Raw genomic sequence first — 16,384 nt, forward strand, 5'->3', positions numbered from 1 at the left:
TTGTTATTATACCAATAAAAAGACCGACATTTTGCTCAGTGACCAAAGGCTTTTAATTGATAGAGTGACTTAAAATGACAATCAATGTAACAAAAGTGACTAAATTAACAAAAAAGTTCGGTGATCAAAATAAGAACACATTAAAACTTGGGTGACTACTTGATCAATTACCCTTCAAATTTTTTGAATTATTATTAAGAAAAATTTTAAAATTAATATTTTAATTATAATTCAAGGGTTAAATTGGTTATTAACCCTTTATATTAAGGTGTCACATCGGCCAAAATGTAACAATTCGATAATTTTAATAATAATTATGTAACTTTTAAAAGTTAAATAATTGAAATGTAATTTTAATCCAAATTTAAGGACAATTGGTGCAGTTTTTTGGATTACCGAGTCAAACACCGGGATCGTTATGGACATCATAGTAAAATTTATTTATTGATATTTCCTTAAAGCAAAAGGCAAAATAAAATAAAATAAAATATTAAAAAGTAGTATTTTCTATTGCACATCTCAGAATCAAAGAAGTAGTATATATCCGGTAGAAAGATAATTTACTCAAATGAAAATATAACACCCAACAAAGCCGAAGCCGAATTTACTTACGATATATTCACTAGCTGCATTGTAGAATGAGACATGACCATGCACACAACAACACGAAACTATACCTGCAAAAAGCTGGCGTATTTGGCGCCGAGGAAAAGCCTCTGGATGCAGAGTAAGGCATTCTTGGTAACCTCCGCACTCTCGTGGTTCATCAACTTCATCACCCGTTCCTTGGCCTTGAGGTCATTCACTATCACCCTACCAGCAGGATGGTGCTGAATAAACTGTGAAATATCAAAGCAAGCAACAGCCAGAGGTCTTGGATCGTTGGACGAGTCCATAATTGTAATGAGGACCCTTAGAATCTGGAAAAGAAGTGATAACTAATTACCACACAGATTTTATACTTAGATTATTCAAAACACCGTTGTTAGTATGCTTATTTTAAATGATTCTGTGCAGACATGTTCAAATTGCGATCATAATAATTTGTTGCAAGGAAAAACTTAGCAAGAATCAATGAACCATCATATCTTGCTGGAGATTTTAGCTTTTTGCAAATTTGACTTAAAGGAAGTTAACCCATAAACAAGTAAATAGCACGAGGACTTGGAAGCCATGAGAAAGGAAAATGAGAGGAAGAAAAACATATACCTGGAAATCATTCTCCTCAAAGCACGTAATATTATCACGCCAAAACAATGGATCTTTATGCATGGGTGACCAATCAAGATGACCAAGAAGAACTTCCTGCTTGTATTTGTCGAAGGAACTCAATTTCTTAATGTTATCTTTCAGCCCATCTTCAAGTTGATTGAGAGCCTCCAACAGATCCTATGATATACCCAAATCAATTCAATAAGAAAGCATCAATATGTAAACAGAACATATAATTCAGCATAGCTGAACTGAAACTGAATGTTAAATTCAAATAAGTTTAACACAAGAATTACATAGCCAAGTAACTGTTAAACCTTTCATTTTATTACCTCATCACTCCATGCTTGTGCTTTCAAACTCTGAATAATTTGTGGCAATCCAAGGTCAACCATCTGAGCACCACATGTGCCTTTGGACAACAAGTTCCTAAAGGTCAATACAACAACCCTGACAACCTGGCAGCCATTGTTGAAGTCCAGATGTATAATTTTGTAGAAACCAAACATGTATGTTTCAAATGATTAAACCAACATGACCAATCAACAACATTGAGATAGATTAATCAGCATGGACGTAAAAACATGCAACTTATACCTAATAATAATAGAAATTCAAAGCTGATTCAGAATTGTAAAAAAGGTAATAGGGTAAAAACAGATAATCTAGGGAATGGAAGTCTGCTCATATGCCATCTCATAGTACACCTGCTTGTACATGCACTTTATTCCAGCAACATAGACATACCAGATAGAACTTGGAAAAACTGCAAACGGAATTAATACCGTAAGAAATAATTCCTCACCTTCTCCTTCGTGGAACTCCTAACAACATCAACCAGTCGGGGTAGAGCCCTAGATGTTGCCAAGTACTCGATTACCGGTTCATAGTAAGATAAAAGCCACACACAGAGACATGTTTCGTAAAGAAGCTGATACAAATATTAGTTGTCAATTTCAGAATTATGCCACTCAAATGACTTGCAAAGAAAAGCTTCTCAATTTTAAAACCTGACCACCTTAAAACGTGAAAAAAAAAATACCTGGATAGATTGCTGTGTGGATGCTGGACAAATTAAAGGAATCAACAACTTCACTCCATCTGCTTGAACAAAGGAGGATCTGACAACAGGTTCCTTCAGCAATGCTGCAAGACAGTTAATAGCAGTTGGAATACCACGACTAGGATGGTAAGGCTTCTTCAGCTGCAAAAGACATAGAGAGTCAGGAAGTAAGGACAACTACCATCTATGTAGACAGAAATAAATGAACATGTAAAATTATAGGGAGAATCTAGTCAAAACCAACTTTAGTCAGCTGTAACAAATAAGCAGTGCATTGCAGACAATAAAAAACAGAATCCAAAGCAGTATACTAACCTGTGTGCAAAGCCATTCAACCAATCCTCTTAGTACATCATCAATGGTAGTGAGCTTTGTCTTCGAGTTTGAGGCTTCTCCATTTGCAACAACACCATTCTGGGTTTTTGGCCTGGCACTATAAATAAATAGAAAGAAGAATGTAGAGTCATTAACTAAATCATATAAGACACTATGCAATTTGGTTAAGTTTCTTTAAACATGTACTTAGTTACTTGGATGGATCACACATTTTGTACCTTACTATCAAGGCAAGTATCTTGCAGCTCTTTTCTTGTATGAACCAGTTACCTTTCCAGAGCAATCTGAAAGTGGACAAATTGTGGATTGTTAGTTTTACTTCAGATGATTCAGTATAAGATAAGAAATTGAGTGTACATGAATAAATATATTCAAAATTAACTAAGAGACACACTTCTTTTCTTAAAAATCAATAAGGAAATACAGCCCAAGACTAGAATAAAGATAAAAGCAGCAAATAAGAATTGAGAGCCATATATAATCCGATTATAGATGGTTGGTAACCTTCAAGATACAAGTTATTTGCATCTAAAATCTCTTGCAAGTGGCAGGCAGACAAAAGTAGCACAAGCTACTCATAAATACCATGTCTATGGTAACCTGAACCTTTGAGCTGAGATCCCCACCTAATTTCCCAAAGATATATATGGAAAGCCAGTTGTATAGGTATATATTTTCATCCATGATTTGAAATACACTCATAATACATATTTACTATTTATTTACAATAGATAGACAACTTAAAGCAAAAAATCAAATGAAGGTCAGTAATGTGCAAGGCAAGAATAATCCAGATATTTGTACAAGCTCATCATGCAGATGGAATCAAATACTATCAAAATAAACCAGCAAGAGAGGACAAAATTGTTACATCTTCAAGGATCGAGGACCTACTTTTCGACAAAACAAGCATCCCAGAGAATCAGAGTCATCACTAACAATATAAGCCAGCTTGAGCCATAAGCAGATTGAGCACCAAGGAACCAACTCAATTTAGAGTCAAAAATAAAAATGAAAGAAAGAAGTGAAGCCAATATTTATAAATATAACATTTAGGAAAGGGATTCTAACTATACAGCAAACATCACTATTAGATACTACTAGCCAATTGATCATTGAAAGATTAAAGAATATCAAGAGTATCAGCCACCTTAATTCTCCACCCACCCACCCACCCACACACACATATACACAAGAAACACAAGGAAAATAAATAAATAATAAATCAGCCACAAATTAACAATGGAAACAATTTTGAGTAAAAACTTAACTTAGGAAAGGTTCATAAGTATCTTCATTTGCAAGAGACTTGTCATGAAATAATCTGGCTCTTTTCGGATTGGCTGCAATAGAAAATTGTAGTAACTAAGTTTACTAATGATGAATGCATCCTCACAAGACCAATATTCTTTACATACCTGTAAGCATTTCATCAATTAGAGCCAGAACATGTTCCACTGTTTCTTCTTTAAATATATCACGTAATATGCTAACAAACACTTGAACATAGGCTGGACCATCCTGTCACATTCAATCTCACCAATCAATATCTTTCTTTTATCCTTAGTTTGATTAGATTTTCCCATAGAATTTTATTTAGGCTTTTAAAAACCTATCCTGTTATGATGGAAGAGAAGTTAACAAAATTACTGAATTAATTGAAGATTGAAAAAAAGAACATATACACAAGATAATACCCAGCTCATAATTTAAGAAGAGTTGGAAAACGTTACATCATCCAACAACTGTGCCCTGACACTTTCAGCTCTATTATCAAAACGCCTTAACAGCTGAAGGCCTGTTCCTGAAATCAGCTTAGTTGTCATGTATGTTTCCCATGGGATGTCTCTCTTCAGAACCTTTAAAAGAGTAAACGACGATAACAAACTGGAATCACCAGTAACAAGTAACCATTCGTAATTAACTATATCCTTGAAAAAGTTTAAAAAAGAGATAATATGATTTAAATTCTTTGAACATGGAAATCACAAGAAGAACATAACATAGAATAAATGTTTAACAAATTAAGATCAGGGAAAATTTAAACAAAAGCCAAGTGGTAGTGTGCTTGTTTAAGAAAGCAAACAAGAATGTGCTCTAGTAGCCATGATGAAGAGAACAAACAAACAATTTGAAGCGTTTAAAAGAATTCTAAAACCTGTGTCATCCATCAAAGCAGTTCATAGGAGAATTCCTAACCTACTTTTGAGAAGCTTCATGCTTTTAAAGGTTTCAAAATTAAGGCATTCAATAACATAAAAAATAAAAGGATGCACCCATGGAAGTAAATTAAATCTACCAGAGAAATGAAACTTTAATGTCTAATTCTTGAAAGAAAAGTTTCACAACTTAAATGTCTAATTCTTCAAAGTTATAGTTTGCTTCTATATTCTACCGCACTTTCTACTTTTTGCTTGCAAGAAAATAACAGAAGCAACGACCAAAAGATCCCTGAAGCTTTCAAATTCCGATACCGAAACTTGAAACTCTATAATACTTAGTTTTATGTAAAATTATAACAAATAAAGCAAATTAAGTGATCAGATCACCAACCTGCTCAGTTGTTAGTTCCGCACGCTCCATTGGTGCCAAAAGAATATACTTCAAATTCCACGAAAATTAATGCCCCTGTAAAATATACCAAAAAACAAAATTAATTTTAAAATCGAACTCCCTTACATTTTACCTACAAATACACAACAGAATTCCATAATTGCTTCTTATGTTTAATCAAATCTGAAAAAATCAACATTACCAGATCAAATCTGATCAAATTTAAATTCTAATTCATTTCTCAGTTAAAAAAATCACAATTTTTTAAAAAGAAAAGAGGTTTTCTGGAGATTCAAAATTTTTAATCAGGGAGAAAACACAAGTTGACTATGAAAAAATTCATAGGAATAATTAACTGTGAAAATAAATTAATTCAAAACAAATCTTTAACAAAAAAAATTAAAAGAAACTACAATGCAAATGCAGCGATGCAAGGGAGACTGAAAATGTAATTCTGTTTACCTTGGATGAAAATTCAGAGGAAATTGATGAAAAATTGGAAGAAATATTATAAAACTAATAGAAAGAGAGAGAGAGGGATTAAAACGTTGTTGGATCACTAGCCTGAATACTACGGTTTCTTTTTCTTCCACTGGTGTGGCTCTGTTCTTCTAACCTGAGAGAGTGATCGTGATGGACATCAAAATCTTTGGATTTCGATTGAAGAGGTGAGATCTGGTGATGCTGTATGTAGAGTAGCTTCTGGCTGGTTCTCTATTACAAAGTTGACGCGTGGCTGTAGTCTTATCTACGGGTCCATAGCAAAGGTAAATATCTATGGCTTCCTTTTAGCCACAATTTTTATCTTTCTTAAATGTCTACAAATAGCTAAACCCAAATATATATATATTTGCTTCACTCCCCCACGTTAAATTCAAAATGCTTCTTTCTTCTGGTGCAATTATTTTTTCCCTTTAACTTTTAGGGTAAAGTAAATTGGTAGCCACTCAGTTTTGATTAAACTAATAAAATATTCACTAAATTTTAAAAATGTTCAGTTCAATCATTAAATTTTAAAAATAATAAATCAGTCCCTACCATTATTGAAAATTTAATATAGCTAGTTAAGAAAAAAAAAAAAAAAGGAAATAGAGAAGAACAGCTTACACTCCAGCGCCTTGAAGAATAGCGCACCTTGCAAAAGCGCCGCCTCGAAAACCTCGTCATTCTAACGACACCGCCAACAATACCTTTGATTCCCATTCTGCTAAACCCTCCTCCAAAATCCTTTTCCAAAAATCAAAATATCCTTTTGCAAGCCTTGTATCAGTTTGCTCTACATAGTTTCCTTCATTTCAACTCTCAAGCATGCAAACTTTAAAATACGAGTCGCGAGTGAATAACTTTTGACGCAGATAAGCCGTTTGAAGAAATTCCCGTTAGGCATTGGAACATTTTCTTTTTTATGCACAAGGTTCATCTTACGAACACTAATACTAGGAAAATAGATTGCATATTCTCATCCATCAGCACATATCCTTTCACAGCTTTGAGAGGAAAACTACAATAGAGCATTTGCGTTACTACCTTGGTGCATCCCAACACAAGAATTTGCTATAACAAGCAACCCAAGAACCGTCATTATCCGCGTCGCACCAAACTCCCTCACGAGGCACAACATTTGTTTGGTCGAGGGTTTAGGGTTGGAATGGATTGCAAGGAACAGAAAAAGCTGGCCACCAAAATTGAGAAGGAGATGACATAAGAGATTAGGAAAAAAGAAGAGGTTGAAAAGAAGCTAGAGGAAGTCGTTGTGTAGAGGGTTAAACTCTCCAATAGGAAATGAAACAGAAAACTCAAATCAACCGTGGGTTTCTCCATTTCTTCTCTTCTGCTTCTTAAATTGGGGTTCCACCGTAGATAGTTAATGTACAACGTGGCTAGTTAATGGGTCACCTCAGTTTTCTGATACTCTATAGAGGAAAATGTTCATTAGTGACCCGATTTGTTATTTTTTTTAAAGTTTAGTGATTGAGTTGTAATTTTCTAAAGTTTAATAATTATTTTATTATTTTAATTAAAGTTGAGTGATTATAGACTTATTTTACCCTTATTTTTACTAAAGATGAAGAGCAATTTAAAATTCGAGAAAATACCATATCATCAAATGTTTATCTTTGATATTTAAGATTTCAACTTTCAACAATCTCCTTATTTTACAAAAGTTCTTTTTTAAAATCGGGCTTATTGGAATACTAATGGCATGCATGCGAATACGGCAAAGAAATTCGGAAAAAAGAAAATCTTGAACGTTAGAGAAGATATTTATTGTCATATAGTAGAATTAAAATTGCAGAAAAATAGAATTTTTGTTAAAATTTGCCAAAGTGTGTTGCATAAAATATATTCTTTGAGTAAATTTAGACACTGACCTCTAGGTGTGTTCACTATTTATAATTGGCTGGAAACTTAAATGGGACTATAGAATATAAAGAAAATGAAGATAGCATTAATTTTTATTTAAAATTTTTATTCAATAAATAAATAAATATATGATACTGCATGTGTTTATGATATGTTTTAATTAGATTAATTTATTTTATATTAATATTTGATCTCAATTCTTTTTGGTGTAGCGAAAAAGTTAGTTGATGTTAAAAAATTTAATTTGTCATAATAAAGATGACTTGAAATTACAGTTTTATACAATAAGTTGATTTTGAATTGCACAAAAATATAATGTAATGTAATTAACATTACAATTATTACTTATTATGATAATCATTAATTTTAGGTATTCCAAAATAAATTGAATTTTTAAATTTATTCTAAAATGTTAAGCATTAAATTGCTAATACATTTCAGATTATTAATTTTGAAATTCTTTTTGTAAATTTATAATAAATTCAATTTATAAGAAATGCAATTACTTAAATTAATTGTTGATTTTGTATAATTTTATTTTTTCAATTACTTAAATTTGAGAAATAATTGTTATACATGCAATTTTACCGAATATTATGTAAAAGTAAACGTCCACGTAACCACCCCTGGGAACTCATAAAATAAAATAATAAATGGAGAAAAGAAAAAAGAAAAAGGAAAACATCCTTCCATTTTATCCTCAACACACCAACAGAAGCAGCGACTTAGAGCCTTTCTCTCTCAAACATTCACCAAAATCTTTGTGGATGGGGATGTCTTCTGCCTCCAATTCTCCATCCTAAACAAAGAAAACTCGATTCCCAGACAGCTCTTCCATCCCTAATAGGTTCCCATTTTAGTTAATAATAAAACCAAGTGTTTAAACTACTTTCAACTATGTCCTTCCTTACTTCTATTTCATCTCCTCCACAAATTAACTCCCTTTTTTGCTCTCCAATTTTCTCTCTTTACCGCTTCCATTCTCCTTTATTTTCTTCTCTATATCACCGCAAACAAAGTTATGGGAGTGGGAGGATTATAAGAGAGTTGGGGTTTCTGGGTGATTTCAGAGGTAAAGGGAGGGTGACTTCTGGTTCAATGGGGAAAGAGAAAGGTGGGTTCTTTTGGGTTTCTTCTCCTTGTAGTTCTGGAGGGAGTTGTAGCTGTAGCAGTAGCAAAGGAGATGAATTTGAGAGTGAAGAAGATGAGGAGGAAGTCGATGATGAAGAAGAAGGTGCTCGTTCGTTTTGTGTTTTGCCTGACAGATGGGATGTTCTTGGCCTTGGTCAAGCCATGGTATATTTCTTAACCATTCTTGTTTATATGTTGTCTCTTGTGTTTTGAATTTATACTTAATGTTAGATTTGTGTTTTTTCAATGTCTTTTTTAGTAAAGTATAGGGAAAAGAGAATTGATGTTAAGGATACAAGCCTTGTAATGTAGTACATTTCTATTTCGTTTCTTAGAGAGGAAAATGTAGTTTGGCTGATATATTTTCTTTTGTTCCTTTCAATCCTACATTTTTTTTGTTGCTTTTAAATCATTAAGGCTTTGGTCCTTTGTTCGGGCACCTGCTTTTTACAATTTTCCTTTTGATTTTCTTAAAGCTGGTTAAAAGCATTATCATATTTTTTAAAATTATATTAATAGCTAAAATATGATACACATTGAAACATAATTGTTCTGTAATTATGCATTTTGTCACGCAAAAATTTAATGAACAGATGTTATGCCTCATTTAGGATTTTGGTTGCATTTTCTTACCTTTACCTTAGAAACAACTAGCATCTAGTAAGCATAAAAATAAAGTAGAACCTTACTTATTAATGAAAAGATTGGTCAATTTGGGCTCTATTTTTGGGAACCTGTAAAAATTTCGGCTAGGGGTTAAAGAACTGTTTCCATTCTTCATCTTGAATAATAATCTGCTGTGTCTATCAAGGTGTTCTTACTGGTTTGTGCGTTTGTTGCTTTACTTAGAAGGCAATTACAAGAAGTTGAGTTATGAAATGGATTATTTAATGAAATAACTGGTATATAGAAACTTTATCTGATGGTATAATTATTCAATAGAATTTTCAAAATCTAACTCTTTTGTTGGTCTGCTTTGTTTATCTGTCAATGTTGGATTTTTGGATTCTTTGGAAATGCTGATAATTGATTGTAAGACATGGTTGCTGATATTTGCATATGGTATTGAAAGTATATTAAACTTTTCTCTGCAATTTACCTGCCAATTTCAGGTAGACTTTTCTGGTATGGTTGATGACGAATTCTTGGAGAGATTGGGATTAGAGAAGGGAACCAGGAAGGTTGTAAATCATGAAGAGAGGGGTCGAGTTTTGCAGGCTATGGATGGTTGCAGCTATAAGGCAGCAGCTGGAGGATCTCTTTCCAACAGTTTGGTGGCATTGGCAAGGCTTGGTTATAAGCCCATTGGAGGTCCTGCTTTAAATGTAGCTATGGCAGGCAGCGTAGGTAGTGATCCATTGGGTGGCTTCTACAGGTCAGGTTTTGTTTTGAGAAATACCTTGGTTCTTTTTTTTTTTCCCTCAACGTGTTTAATTTTTTTGAAAATGTTACTGAAAGTTTTGGGAAAAAGGTCTGAATTGGTCACTCTACATTATCAATTATCTGGTTTTGGCCTAATTTAATGAATTAAAACCCTATGTTTATATAAAAAATTTCTTTAAGGACAATCAATAAAGGGGATTAACTTCATCAATCAAATTCCATTGGCTCTTGTCAATGACATAGCATGTTATCTGAACTTATTGATCAAGTGGCACTTATCAGTTCAAAAAAAAAGTTTTAATTAGATAAGTACTAAAAACCTTTTTAGAATTTTAAAATATTAATTATTTTAATTCAAATAAAATATGATGTATAGATGGATCTTGGTAATGATCAAGGCCATGTTTAGATAAACAATTATAAAGGAAAGGAAAATAGAGGAAGATTTAGGAAAATATACATATACTTCTTTATTTTGGATGGTTAAAATTAGTGAAGGGAAGGTTGGAACTACACAAGATTGAACTTGGTATTGGTGGATGCACATTTAGGTGAGTACCTGGTTTGCAGATAGTTGATTCATAAATGGATGAAGCCTTTTGAAGCTCCATTAAGAACACAATATTTGCAAAATTAATTCTTAGTATTTGCTTTTTCTGTCTGTTTGTCCCTTTAATATAGTGTGCACTCTTCCATATATTTCTGGACTGCTGCTGGGAATGAATTCAATAAGAAGTTTGCCTATTTGGTATTTTTTTTCTGATGAGGTTTATGCTTGGTTTTGTTCTCTACTTCATGTTCATTAAAGTCATCCCTAGAACTGTAATGGAAGTATTGACATGGTCTAAAGAACTGCAGAGTATGAATAGTCATATTATTAGGAGATTTATTTATCCGTTAATGGTGAAATTTGTTTAGTAAAAGCTTTGGTGGAGGTTTAAGGCAACTGACCATCACTGTAGCAAATTAAAGATAAGATTTAAAGGATATTTACATCTAGCGTTTCATTTCCAGTACATTGCTAAATCATTGTTTTGGTTGAGTTTCTTGACAGCATAAAATTTGGGGTTTAGTTTCTATGCTTCTTTCCCTTTTTTTTTTTTTGTATATCCATTTTCCTATGCTCTCTGGTATAACTCCCGTACAATTCTGGGATCCACTAACTTGGAAAATAAAAGAAAAACAGAAGAATTTGTGATTCCTAGGGTGCTTCATATCTGGGGGCATCCAGAATTGTTAGCTAAATTCTGGTTGGTAGGGTATTCATGCCACTCTAAATTCTAGTTAGTTAATTATCATATATTTTCAGTATTCTAGTCTCACATGCAATTAAGGTAGGAAGTAGGAATCATTGATAAATGAGACTTTGCTTGATAAGCTTATATTTTACTTCATTTCTTGTGCCAAACTTTATTCCTTTTCCTTTTAATCCAAAGTAATTCCATTCTATAACCTTTTTTTCTTTCTAGTCCTACTCGTTTTATCCACCATCTGTTGTTTCTCATGTCCAAGATTCCGGGAGTCCTTGTCAGTGTAGCAGACTAACTTCTGATTTGAGGATTTTGACTCTTACATAAGTCTTGTTTCCTGTCTTGCATTTTCATCTATTTCAATGTTTATATGGGGATTGAACGGAGAAGAAGAGCAATAATGTCAGAGAACTTCTCCAACTATCAAATATTAGCATTATCATGAAGTCTATTTTCTCCTTATTTTGTACCTCTTACAAATTAATTTCTATGATTTCTTGCATCTTCAATGCCTCTTGTAGCTGCTGCATGTAGTTCTGAAATGGCTATTAGATTTACCAGTCATTATCTGCATGATAAAACTAGGTTATTTAACTCATTTGATATTTGTAATGGTCTTTGTTAAAATTAGATATTCACATTCTTGATATAGGGCTAAACTACATCGGGCAAATGTGAATTTTCTTTCTGAACCTATCAAGGATGGAACAACTGGAACAGTGATAGTTCTCACAACTCCGGATGCTCAGCGCACAATGCTTGCTTATCAGGTTGGACTTCTTTGACTATTAACTTATCAGTCCTTGAAAGTTTTACATAAATTTAAAGGCTATAATGATCTTGTTTCCTCTTTAGGTTCAGTCGAGTTATGATTTATATATTTATTCTGTTAAAGTTTTGGACTTGCATACTCGGTGATTGCAGTTTTTTTTTCCTTTTTTGGGCATTAGGTTGGATTGTTAGAAGCTAAACAGGTTATGGTCATGCTAATTATATTGCATATACTTGAATATGCATTAACCATTTAAGCATTGAGTTGCAAATCGGAAAAGCAAGCATTTGTTAAATTTTCTTGCTTTTTGGGTGTATATGCTCCTGGCTTCTTTTCTATGTTAAAGAATATGATGCTTTTCATTCCAGACGTTAGTTATAAGTGAGATTAATGTATCTTTTTGTGTTTAACTCAATAAAGTGGGGGCACTTATAGTTTGGGGTGAGCATTCGATCGAATCGAATCGAATCGAATTGAATCGAAAATTTTCGAGTTAATTGAGTTTTCGAATCTCATTTTATCATCCTAACTTTATTTGAAGTTTTATCGAATCGAGTCGAGTGAGATGGAATTCGAATCGAATCGAATCGAATATATTTGTTCGAGTTAAATTTTAAAAAATAATTTTGGGTCCTTATAACCATTGTCACCCATCGTAATAAAATTTGTCTACCTTAATCAAATTTTTTATTAACTTTCATCACTTCATAATTTATTTATTAATTTTTTATATACTGGTTAGCTTCTTGATTCAATTATCTTGATTCTTGTCACTATATATTTTAGAATTAAAAATATATTAAATGTAAAAATATGATTTTTTAATAAAAGTTATTTTAAAAATAAAATGTGAAATTGATACCAATATAAAATTTTAACATGAATATTTTATGACATAATTAATAATTCAATTTTAATATAAATATTCAATATGACTAAACAATTTAATAATATAAATAATATAAAATGTGAAATTTAATTTAATAATATAAATAGTAGATATAAATAAAATTATTACTATTTATGTTTAGTGATTTTTTTTTGGATAATTTTGATTTTTTATTTGAGAGTAAAGGGTGAGAAGTAAAAGTTTAGGGGAAAAATAAAAAGTTTTGGAGAATAAAAGTTTGAGGGAAAGTAAATAGGGGGAGTAAAATTTTGGAGGGAAAATATTAAAAAAAAAATTGGAGGGGGGAGGGTTTGGGATAGATGGTAGGTGGGATGGAAAGGGAATAAAAGTTTTAGGGGAAAAATGGGAGGGAGAAAATTTTGGGGGAAAATAAAAGGTTTTGAGGGGTTTTGGGAGTAAAATTTTGAGAAAAAATAAATGGGAGAGTAAAATTTTGGTGGGAAATAGATTTTGGGTAGATTGGGGGGTTGAGAGGGGAGGGGAGTAAAAGTTTTGGGAGGAAAGTGGGAAGGAGTAAAAGTTTTGAGGGAAAAGTAAAAAAGTTTGGGAGTTTGGGGTAAAAATGTAAAATATTATAGTTTGATATTCGAATTATTCGAATTATTCGAGTTATTCGAATTCGAAAACTCAACTCGATTCAAACTCGAAATTCGAAAAAAAAAATTCGAGTTGATTCGAATAACTCGAAATTCGAATTTTTTTTCGATTTTTTCGAGTCGAATCGAGTTTTGCTCACGCCTACTTATAGTGATCCTTAATACCCTAGTATTGGAAGATAAATAAAATACCAGTAAATATAGAAGTGCCTAAATATTCTATATAAAAAGTTCAGTCAAGCCTTAGCTGATCAATTATAATAATATTCGAAATAAAATTCTATGTCGGAGCAACTCATTTTCATGCTGCAACACTTCATATTAAATTCTTTTGCGCAATTTTCCCCTTCTGCAAAAGTTATTTCTGCCTTAAACATGTTTATTGTAGACTTGAGCGTTGAATCCTAATAAGTAACTTGTTTCTGTTATTTCAGGGTACATCATCGACTATTAATTATGATTCTTGCCTGGCTGGCATAGTATCCAAGACTAATATATTTGTTGTTGAGGGTTATTTATTTGAACTTCCTGATACGATCAAAACTATTATACGAGCATGTGAAGAAGCGCGCAGGAGTGGTGCCCTGATAGCTGTCACCGCATCAGATGTCTCCTGCATTGAGAGACACTATGATGATTACTGGTAAGTGTGTTATCTATTTTACTCAACCTTATGAGAATTGTCTGTCAGTTTTTTTTTTTTTTTGTTTCTCTTCTGTCGGTTTTTATACATTACATAAAAAAGGGTCATGGAATTGATTTTAGTAGCAAGTTTGATTGAAGATAATATGATAGTGATCTAAGGATCTTGGACTTCATGATTACTTTTTTTGGTGAGAAAATAGTTCTGTACAACTAAAAATAATGATCACCTAAGTTTTGAATATTTGTCTGCTTCTGGATGGTTGATATAGTTTGAACTCATCTTTACTGAAAAGGGTTCTTTTTCCCTGGATGAAAAAGTTCATCGGTTCTTCACAACCATATTTTGGAAGAAGCTATACTCTATACCAACAAATGAGGTCAATTATTGGTATCTTCATACATGAGTATTCATAGTATGGATGCGCCTGTATATGTTTTCATCTGTTTGATGATAATCTTGCAATGTTACAGCTTTTGGAAATCGGAAAACTGCTTGTGTGAGGAGAAACTTACTGAAAAGTTGGGAATTGGCAGTAGGAGGGGGTGATTGATAGAGTTTATTGTTTTCAAACAATTTGCAGTCCTTATTTGGTTCTTTTTCTTTCAATGACAGAAGTCATACTTGTATGAATACTATTCTTGCTCGTATTAACTTAGCTTAAAGAATGCATGTTTTTAGAGCACTCATTAGGCAAAGCGATCTTGATAGCCTTGAACAATGGCATGCCAAGTTCCATTTAGCTTTCTAATGTAAATTATTTTGGGTTTTATGATTCAGGGAAATTTTAGGGAATTATGCGGATATCTTGTTTGCAAACAGTGACGAAGCGAGAGCTCTATGCCATTTTTCTTCAAAGGAAAGCCCAATTTCGGCAACAAGGTATCTTAGCCACTTTGTTCCCTTAGTGTCAGTTACGGATGGACCTAAAGGATCTTACATAGGTGTAAAAGGAGAAGCTGTATATATTCCTCCTTCTCCATGTGTACCAGTGGACACATGTGGTGCTGGTGATGCATATGCATCTGGTGTTTTGTACGGCATACTACGAGGTGTGTCGGATTTGAAAGGTATGGGTACATTAGCAGCTAGGATTGCAGCGACAGTTGTGGGGCAACAGGGCACACGACTTAGGGTTCAGGATGCTGTTGTTCTGGCGGAGTCATTCGCATTCAACCTCAAGGGTTCTAGTTCTAGTGTGAGTTCGGATGTAGGCTCGGATCATATATCCAGCTTGTGACGTGGTGCCATGCACTATATATTGATTCCTCCATTCATTCAGATCTCATTGTTTATTATAGCTAGTAACCTTGTATATTACCCTAAAAAACACGTCTGGCGTCATATATGCCTTGCCATTGATTCACTCATTCCAATGTCATGCGGTATCAATGGTATAAAATTATTCATCAAACTCACCACCATTTTATGCCCCAAAAGATTCAAACACGTGTAAGACAATCTGATTCTTACTATATAAATCGGATCAAATAACAAATTTGTACATTATTATACTAAAATTTTAATTGATTTTTTTATCTAGGAAGGATTTGATTTTGAACCCAAAACTCAATTTCAACAAGCAAATTCATAATAGCCTTAGGCTTATTCAAACACATCTATTTCTCTATTTTTAAAATAAAATTTTATTCTAACTTTTCTAAAATTTATAATGACATATATTTTCCTTTTTATCCATGTATGTGTATATATTTTATGTCACAAGTGAATTTAGATGATAAAATATTATTTTTTAACGGCTGATTGATGAAAATTAAAAAGAAAAAAACAATAATAAGATGTAACTTTTCATATTATGTTTTTCTTTAAAAAATTCAAGAAATCATTTATATCAGTATATAACACAAATGGTTGTACATCTTTCATTAATTTTTTGATTGATTCAAGATCTTTTATCGATTACTATTTTGACAATTCAACTGTCATATTTAATACTTCATTCATATAAATCATGAATGTAAAAATTTTTGAACTATTTGCTTTATGTAAGTAACTTCCAACCGTTATATATGTATACTAATATAGACAATATTTTAGATTGATATTAGAGACATCACATTGATTTAAAATTTACATGTATAATAAGTAAAATATATTGATAAATTTAATAATTGAGTTATTAAAATATTAACAGAAAAATGTAAAACAAA

The 16,384-nt window shown here is 32.4% G+C and overlaps 2 protein-coding genes across 8 annotated transcripts; one reads left to right on the forward strand and one right to left on the reverse strand.

The window, feature by feature from the left end:
- Positions 1 to 488: 488 nt before the first annotated feature.
- Positions 489 to 6,961, reverse strand: LOC105787966 (V-type proton ATPase subunit H). 7 transcript variants are annotated; one of them, XM_052625671.1, is made up of 12 exons: positions 6,272 to 6,961; positions 5,165 to 5,239; positions 4,345 to 4,470; positions 4,030 to 4,132; positions 3,882 to 3,954; positions 2,830 to 2,895; positions 2,591 to 2,708; positions 2,255 to 2,416; positions 2,018 to 2,143; positions 1,545 to 1,670; positions 1,210 to 1,389; positions 489 to 920 (listed from the first exon to the last, which is right to left on the reverse strand). In XM_052625671.1, exons 2-12 carry the CDS (start codon positions 5,192 to 5,194, stop codon positions 672 to 674), a joined length of 1,359 nt encoding a protein of 452 aa, XP_052481631.1. In that variant the 5' UTR covers positions 5,195 to 5,239; positions 6,272 to 6,961; the 3' UTR covers positions 489 to 671. The 7 variants fall into 7 exon arrangements, with proteins under 7 accessions (XP_052481631.1, XP_052481635.1, XP_012470053.1 ...); XM_052625675.1 differs by lacking the exon at positions 6,272 to 6,961 and adding an exon at positions 5,781 to 5,966; XM_012614599.2 differs by lacking the exon at positions 6,272 to 6,961 and adding an exon at positions 5,729 to 5,965.
- A 1,237-nt stretch (positions 6,962 to 8,198) lies between these two features.
- Positions 8,199 to 15,627, forward strand: LOC105787967 (uncharacterized). The gene is made up of 5 exons (XM_012614600.2): positions 8,199 to 8,824; positions 9,772 to 10,034; positions 11,945 to 12,062; positions 14,005 to 14,213; positions 14,994 to 15,627. The coding sequence occupies exons 1-5, from the start codon at positions 8,426 to 8,428 to the stop codon at positions 15,451 to 15,453; spliced, it is 1,449 nt and encodes a 482-aa protein (XP_012470054.1). The 5' UTR covers positions 8,199 to 8,425; the 3' UTR covers positions 15,454 to 15,627.
- The last annotated feature ends 757 nt before the right edge of the window (positions 15,628 to 16,384 follow it).

Source organism: Gossypium raimondii, chromosome 2, assembly GCF_025698545.1.
Source record: "Gossypium raimondii isolate GPD5lz chromosome 2, ASM2569854v1, whole genome shotgun sequence".
Taxonomy (NCBI): Eukaryota; Viridiplantae; Streptophyta; class Magnoliopsida; order Malvales; family Malvaceae; genus Gossypium; species Gossypium raimondii.